This window comes from Cucumis melo, chromosome 1, assembly GCF_025177605.1.
Source record: "Cucumis melo cultivar AY chromosome 1, USDA_Cmelo_AY_1.0, whole genome shotgun sequence".
NCBI classification, from domain to species: Eukaryota; Viridiplantae; Streptophyta; class Magnoliopsida; order Cucurbitales; family Cucurbitaceae; genus Cucumis; species Cucumis melo.
This window is the reverse complement of record NC_066857.1, coordinates 1,504,205-1,512,723: the sequence shown is the minus strand read 5'-3', so window position 1 is coordinate 1,512,723 and position 8,519 is coordinate 1,504,205. Positions and strand designations below refer to the sequence as shown.

The 8,519-nt window shown below is 31.8% G+C and overlaps 1 protein-coding gene across 1 annotated transcript; it reads right to left on the bottom strand.

Annotated features, from left to right (window-relative positions):
- Positions 1 to 1,203: 1,203 nt before the first annotated feature.
- LOC103495386 (guanosine nucleotide diphosphate dissociation inhibitor At5g09550) lies at positions 1,204 to 5,938 on the bottom strand. Its single transcript, XM_008456921.3, has 13 exons — positions 5,778 to 5,938; positions 5,129 to 5,191; positions 4,932 to 5,015; positions 4,444 to 4,551; positions 4,112 to 4,284; positions 3,903 to 4,014; positions 3,692 to 3,772; positions 3,556 to 3,618; positions 2,979 to 3,080; positions 2,694 to 2,818; positions 2,111 to 2,321; positions 1,906 to 1,980; positions 1,204 to 1,573 (listed from the first exon to the last, which is right to left on the bottom strand). Exons 1-13 carry the CDS (start codon positions 5,862 to 5,864, stop codon positions 1,520 to 1,522), a joined length of 1,338 nt encoding a protein of 445 aa, XP_008455143.1. The 5' UTR covers positions 5,865 to 5,938; the 3' UTR covers positions 1,204 to 1,519.
- Between the last annotated feature and the right edge of the window lie 2,581 nt (positions 5,939 to 8,519).

Genomic DNA, 8,519 nt, shown 5'->3' with positions numbered 1-8,519 from the left:
GCAACTTTCTAGGGATTCTTCTTACGTTTCAAGTTAGAATCATCAAGAACGGAAGTTCCTATGAGGTGTATCGACTCTAGAATCTATCTTCCCACGAAAAGTGAGTGTTGAGGGACAATTTTCACCTTGGAAAAGAGAGAATCATCCTAGGAAATGACTTGGGAGCTCGGGGATTCTGTCCACGTTCTTGCGTTGCAGTTTCCAGCACGCTCTTCCATTGTATTTCATCTACTTATTTTACTTCTTTTTCTCCCCATCGAACTGATTTGTTAGTGATGGCCTTTGGTTCAATAAAGATGTTTGTTTTATCCATTGTTTTCTTTAGGGTTTTCATGGCTTGAGTAAACTTTGCACATCACACCACCTTGATTTTATGCATTCTCTTTGTCGAACTTAATGGAAGAATTGATAAATTAATCCGATCATTTTCAGCAAACGGGTAGAACTCTAGTGTTGAAGGCTAGGGTGTTAATAGATATCACAAAGGGAGACAAAGACTAAGAGCCTACGAATAGAAAGATCACACCGTTGTGTAAAGAAACTAAGCTTTAATTAATGTAAGATACAACTACCCACGGGTATATTTGATAGTGGCTGCTTAGGGCTCTCAAAGGAACTTGATACAACTTCAAATAAGTCATGCGTACTTCACATCCTAGCTATAGCATTACTTCTTCGGTAGGAACATGAGAGGTTGAAACATTGTAGACGACCCCTTGTTCGATTACCATTGTCTACTATTTTCAAATTAAGTTTTGTTCATTCAAAGTATAATTTCTCTCGGTTATCTTTCAAGTCACATTTAGTTGCATTATTGAACAAATTAAACTGATGTTAGTCATCATATAGGTACAAAACACTAGAAATTTTTTAACTTTTTACCACTCATACACCGGTTAAACCATAAATACTATTTTTAATAAGAACTTTAGCTTTGTAAAAAATTTAGCATATTTCTTCACGCTAATGAAACAACTAATGTATCATGTAGGTCATGGAATTCATTAGACAAGAAAATTAATGAAATAAATTTAATCGAGGGACTAAACTTTTTAGTTATTGTGATAGCTATAATATTAAAAAAAAAAAACTAAATTCAAAATCTAATATTTTATCATAAAAATTCATGATTGCATTTGCAAGATTGAACACAATTATGTGAAAGTAAATTGAATAGATGTAGTAAAGAGAATTTTGTGGGGATGATTAAATGAGAATATAATAAATAAATATGTGAAATTTAAAGGAAAAGATAGTAATTCAACAGAAACGACATCTGAATATTATATTTGAAATCTCCATTAAATTAAAATGAGCAAAATAATTGGAGAAGAGAAGAGAAGTTGTAGAAAAATAAATAAATAAATTAAGGAAGAAAGAAAGAAAGAAAGAAAGAAAGAAAGAAAGAAAGAAAGAAAGAAAGAAAGAAAGAAAGAGACAAAAATGTTTAGTTTAGTTTAGTTTAGTTTTTTTGTTTTTTTGAAGAATAGAATTTGAGGGATTATATTAATTTATGATATCATTCTTCGGAAGCAGCACTTGCGGCACTGAGGTCCACAGAAAGATCAACTGCCTGAAAACCATAATAACACATTATTACTAATTCTTTCCTACATTTCATTTGAGTTTTGTTTTCAAAAAATAAAACAAACAATTACAGTATTCTATTTGTTTTTCATTAATGTTTTAGAAAATCAGGAAAAAGAAAAATTAGAATTCAAAAACTTAATTTTGTTTTAGAAATTAACTAAGACTTGTAAGGGTTTCTTAAAAATGTGGGATTCTTGGGGGGAGAAAATCGTTACCCAAATGGTGAGAAGTTAGGATTTTCAAAACGATGCGAAAAGAATTACTTGGAAGTGTTTGAAAAGGAGTGGTAACAAAATTGACGTTTTATTATATTACCTTTCCAGTGATATTGCTGTACATGGCAAGCACATCTTTCACTGTCGACTCAAAATGGGTACTTCCGTCGTAACTCTGCATTTAATAAGAAGAAACCAATGTTCAAAACCTCATAAAACACCCAAAGTAAAACAACATCGATGACATATTTCTAACACAGTTGCTTTTATGAGTAATGGAAGAAATAGATTTGTGAAGAAGTTACCGTAGAAATGAAGCAACTGTCTGTTTCATGGTTATTTATGGGAATATATCTGTCGTAAGTTTCATAGAATATCTCATCAACGGGTCCAAGGAGGTCGATCCCAGGCTTCAATTCTACTTCAGGATTATCGGTCTCTGCTTCCGTCGAAACGAAAGCAATGAATTTTCCTTTCGGAGCAACGTTGTGTGCATATGAACAACAGAAGAGGTACCTAACAATTAAAGAAAAAGGAAAAACAACTAATTAGTTACCAAACCATTTCATGTCATGTAATGCCAAGAAGAGTTGACTCTTTTCCTGAGAAACAGATGGACATGTTTATTTATCACGATCTTCATTTTTCTCACACTTTGTTGTACTTTTACCATCAATATTGTGGTAGAGTAGAGAAATATGAAGATCGTGATAGACATAGACATAGACATGGTCATCGTGTTAGTAATCGTCCTTGACAAGATACTGTATAAAATGCAATAGTGCGTGTTTTGATGTATTTGAAAAGTTAGATTCTATTGGTTTGTGAGGGGGCAAGTTACTGTCATCTGCACAAAAATCTCTTTCAATGTTTATGCATAACTCTTACATGTCCGATTTACGGCCAAGTTGCTTTTGCGGCAGGATAACCTGAGCTGAATGAGAATCATTGGTGTCTGGGATTGGATGACTCATTATACAAACTGCACGGGCTACCTTTCCAACCTTTTTAACCTGTTGAATCAATAGAAAAGGATCGGCAGATGAAAATATATAAGCAATTTTGCATATAAGGATCAGTCATTGGCCTTCTGGTTAATGGTTCATAACCATGGAATTTGATTCAGCCCAATAACTCATAGTTTAGTACTTTTTCGTTGTCAAGAGTTACTACCTTGTCTGGCAGATACGATGGGTCACAAACAACTTTTTTGCATTTAGCAGTTTCTCCTTCGGAAGTTACACCATAAGCTTTACCGTCACCATCAAACTCGACCTGTTATTAGAAAATCAATTAATCTCAAAAGAAACGAATGCTGGATGTTCAGAAGGAGTAACTAATTTCTTCCCTAGCAACACGAAAGTAGTACAGATGAACTTTTTTGTGAACAATATTAAGGTAGTGAATTGTCACATTAAAGCAAATAACAGAAGTGTTTGTAGATGACTTAGCACTACGTTAAACTTCAAAGGCTTAAAAGGTTAGTTTCATTATAAACTTGGTATGTTTTAATTCACTATCCAGCAGTCAAATATCACTGTTTCCTGCTTCAAAAGAGCTAGAAATAACGGGAATAGGAGGTGCGTTTATTGCTAATCTATAACTTTTTACCTTTTTCAGCAGAAATCAGTTACTTTTACCTTTCAAGTTGCTTAGTAGTTATCGATTTATGGCGAACATGATGATGATCAGGAAATTTACAGAGCCTAGGCTAGAAGGCAAATGTTAGCAAGGTACTCTATCAGTTTACCTTGCATTCTGGCTTGTTGAGCATGTAAGTTCCACCATAAACGGCACTTAAACGGGCAAATGCCTGCCAAAATTTTAAAATGGCACGATGAAAAATTTCCCTTGTATAATATTAAATCTGAAAGTTATAAACATACCTGAGGCAACTCTCCAAGTCCGTAGAGTGGATAGATATAGGGAGATCCTCCTTGGAAGCGTGCCAAAGATTCTGCGTAAAGCTATATACAACAAATGTCAATTCCTTTGAAGACAAGCACTTTACCATTCTGATATATTGTAGTGCAAGATTTTCAAATATGTTTTATCATTAAAGAACAAATAAAAAGCATAAAAGACAGTTGTTTTTACCTTCATTCTCTTCACAAAATCCAATGCTGGCCCATTCAAATAGCTATCGTCAAAATGTAGTGCCAAAGCATGTCCAATAAAGTCAATTGTATCATCTTCTAGTCCATACTTCCTGCAATACCAAATGCAGAAGAATGAATGACTTCCAATCAAAATAAAAGTCACATCAAATCTAGTTTAAAAACTAGTATGGGGGACGACAAACTCACGTGATGAGTTCTCTAGCTGTAACTTTGCTTAAATCTAAACCTTCATGAGATTTTGGATCACTCTCTTCATAATCTTGGACATAAATGAAGAACTTTCGAGCACGACGTTTCTCAAAAAGTCCCATGAGTGGTGACTTCAGAGCTTCAACATCAGTAGCTGGAACTTTGTAAATCTGAAGAATAGAAGGAGAAAAAAAAAAGCAGTGTGTTGACAGTTAACTTGATCAAATACACTAACAGCCTAACATTTCTTTCTTTGTTCCTTGTAATTGCTGAGAAAGAAGAATAAAAAAATAGAAACAGGGGAAACTTTCGATAAGCATTCAGTATACCTTTCCTTTGTTATACACAAAACTACCGTCAACAGCCTTGAAGTGTAGGTATTTGGTAACATCTGTGTGAATGAGAACTCGAACCAAACCGCCATTGGCCATCATGAACTATGGAGGAAGAAATGGACAGAAGCTCTCAGATCGACCGCAACACTCAAGTCCCTAATGATAACAGTTTTCTTCTAATTTTCTGTTTTTATAAATTATGTTTGTGATAGAACCTGGATATACTTAAATATAAAAGATAGTTGGAATACAAAATAAATCAAGTATTGAAGGGAGGTACGTGGACTCTCGAGGCCTAATTCATATTCCAAAAATATTGCTTACCTTCTCCATTCCTCTCCACGCTATTTATAACCAACTTTCTTAACTAACTCCCTAACTAATTACTACCATTCATCAAATACCAATAAATAGTTATAAAGTGGGAACTTGATTACGATTTTCAAAAAACATAGGATGACAATGGATAAATGTGTACCTACCTTGGGTATCATATCAACATTGTACTCTTTGCTCAAGCCCAACTGTTCTGGAGGCTTATCATTCCCCCTGAAACGCTTCCAAAGCTATATGGGAGAGGGAAGTGAAACATATTAAATATTAGAACAGAAATTTTGGCAAAGGGAATAAAAACTTTAATTAATTGAAAACTTAAACCACGAATTTGATTATAATGAACCTGTATGAGATTGAGAGAGGTTGATGCTCCTCCATAATAATCATTTCTATCCATATGAAGTACCTGTTCCAGAAGATTGATTACTCGTTTAATCCCAAAATCAAGGGGGAAAAACTAAACGTACTCTCCATGTTCAAGATCAGACCAGGATAAGAACAGATTCCTAACGAAAACAAACTTTCGAAGAACAATTTATCCATCGCAGAAAAGTTTTTAGTTCTATAAGTCATAGTTCGAAAAACAAAATTAGCAGCTCAAAATAAAGAAATCCAGGCATGGATACAATACTGTTGAAATATTCAAACAAAATTAGAATCAAAACACAAAAAAATAAAAAATAAAAACTCATGCATACGTGGTTAAAATTTATGTAAATCCAGCATGAAGAGCTCAATCACTATCTAATACATCATTTACAAACTCCATTAATCATCCTCACAAGATTTCCAAACGCCAAATTCATAAACAGATACATTTCACAGATCTATAAAAAAAATCCAAATCCTAAGCAAACCAAAACACAAATTCTAATTATGAACAGAGATTCAACGAAATCTACTAGTGGAAAGTGATAATTAAGATAAAAAAAAACATAAAAAAAAATAGAAAGAAAAAAGAAAGAAGAAGTTATAGATAAGAGAAAGAATACTTTAAGACCGTCGACGGAGAGAAGGCCGCTGAGAATGCATTCCTTAAGGCCGGTACCGAGAACAATAACGTCGTATTCTTCATCCATGGGAGCAGGGAAGAGGAAAAAGAGAGATCGAGAGAGGGAGGAGGAGATGAAAGAAGGAATAGAGAGAAAAAGAAGAGAGTGGGGGTTTTTGAAGTGGAAGATGAAGAGCAAGTCTTTAGCGGGAACCAACGATACTAACGGAAAACTAAGCAACTACGTCCTATTTTCACGCTATGACATGCGCGTCCTTTTCACGCTCTACTATTTATTATAAAAATCTCTATTTCTCTCTCTCTCTTTCCTTTTTTTTTTTTTTTTTTTTTTAATAAAATCAATATTTTAGTATAATAATTTTTGTTAATTTTAAACCTTTGAGAAATTTTCATAACTATAACACTACACTAAAATATTTACGAAAAAAAAAAAAGTTAACATAACAATTCTTTTAAATATTTCGGGTTTGGTCTTTCTTTCCATTTTTATAATATAGCAAAATCTAAACCATCGTTATTTTTTATTATGGACCTGTTTTTTTTTTTTCATTTTCGAAATTGTTCTATACAAATATAAATAAATATTTTAGTATAATAATTTTTGTTAATTTTCATAAATATAACAAAACACCAAAATATTTACGAAAAAAAAATATTCATTAACCTAGCTGTTATTTTAAATATTTCAGGTTTGCTCTTCCTTTCCATTTTTATACTGCGACCGTGTACCATCGTTTACTAAATATACTATGTAGTGCTAATCAATCACAAACATTTTTGTTATTTTTTATTGTAAACCTGTAAACTTTTTCCGTTTTCGAAATTATTCTATACAGTATAAATAAATATTTTACTGCAATATTATGTTTTTTAAAGACCTCTTTTTAATTAATTTTTTAATTTTAGTGGTACTGAAGTTTTTGAAGATTCAACCAAAATTGTAAAATGATACAATGGAAATTATATTCACAGTTGAAATCTATGTTCACTTCAAACCATTTTGGATTCAAATGGTAAAATAATATAATTACTAACCTTTAGTCATCAAAATGAGTCTAGATAAATGGTAATTGGTCGTTTGTAATTGCATTCGATGAGACAAACATTCTCAATATCAACTACAAGCTCGTCCAATGAATTAGATTTCTCTGAAAATCTCGTTGAACAAGAACTACATACAAAAAATAAAAGATAAAACGGTTGTTTGTTAAAACTATTTAAATAAGCACAATAAAACAATAGGAAATTTTCATATTTACAACATAATCGTGATTTGTGTAATGTCTTGAGCATTTTCACATCCTTCTAGAGCTTCGAATGACTCATGCATTCTAATTTGTTTTTTGGTTTCTGTTTAGACAATTCACATATTAAATTTATACATTTCTAAATAATACGCAACTTTTAAGTTTTTGTACATCATAATAAATTTGTTGACTAATATGAACATGAAACAATAGATTTACACCGTTCCAAATCTATTTGATAAATCGAAATTATTACGTACTCAATTAAAAAGTCAACCTTTGAGTTTGACGTTTACATGTTGTTGAACCGAAAAAAGTGGATAAGTAAATTTAAAATTAATTAAAGCATTAATAAATTCACTTATAACATATCATAAATTGAAATTGTAGTTCTCTAAAATTTATGTCAACACGTATACGCAATATAGGGGGTGTTAGGTTAGGACTCCCACTCTAAGCATTCATGAGGCATGTAATAATACCATAACTTTCCCGTACACGTTTGAATTGTGCTTTTAAGTAAATATGAAATCAATACGCTCACCTACTTTTAAATACACATAGGTACTAGTCAAGATAAGCTTGATTCCTTCCGTATTAATAATTTTCCTTTTTCAAAATTTTCAAATAGTTTAAAACATATTATCTATGTGTTAGTCAAACTCATTTTAATTAGAAGGAAACAAGATAATCCCTCTTCCATATAATACAAACAACACCAAAATTTTATATTCTGTCAATGATAAACATATTTCGTATCATTTCAATAAGTATCACCGTAACTATTGGAAATTGAAATTTTTAAATATATTTTCAAAATATTTTAGTTTGTTTTCGTTATTATTTTGACATACAAAACAACATACAATTTTATTTATTTACTTTATCATTAACATCATTTCTTTAAACTTAATGTTGAAAAACTAAATTTACTTTGACGAACTAAAGTATCCGACGTCTAATGGTATTCTTCAACCTTTTAACCTTGGAACTTTTATAAAATGAAACACAAGATAAAAGTAAATCAAATGAAAGGTGATTTTTCTTTTATATCCACGAGCTTATGGGGTAGACAACACCTCTAATCCTACGACATTTAAGTGTTAAGGGAATTCGTAAAAAACTGATACGTGGCCAACATGAATTGCACCAAGAAAGACGATAAAATGACAGATCAAGCAACTCTTAACCTAATTCTGACGATATATTCCAAACTTCTTGCCACTCCCAGATGACTCTCACTCCCATCCAACATAAGAAAAACCTTCGTCAAAGCAAAAAATGTGACTGATATCCCTTTAAAATATAAAAACAAAAATAATAGGAAACGTAAGAAAGGCATTGGAGCTGTTTTTAGAAAAATGATAATAGAGAAAATATATTTTTTTAAAAAAAAAAAACTCCTCCTGTGCATATTTCCAGACACTTATTATCAGCATCCCAAAAACTTGTATGCCTGCTAAGAGGAAAACAAA

Bases quoted from the DNA above. Each gene is read 5' to 3' on its own strand.
- LOC103495386 (XM_008456921.3), bottom strand. From the start codon at position 5,864: ATGGATGAAGAATACGACGTTATTGTTCTCGGTACCGGCCTTAAGGAA. The intron at 4,015-4,111 runs GTGAGTTTGTCG...TTGGTATTGCAG, and splicing joins ACAGCTAGAGAACTCATCAC to GAAGTATGGACTAGAAGATG. The intron at 1,981-2,110 runs GTAACTTCTTCA...TATTAAATGCAG, and splicing joins ACAGTTGCTTCATTTCTACG to AGTTACGACGGAAGTACCCA.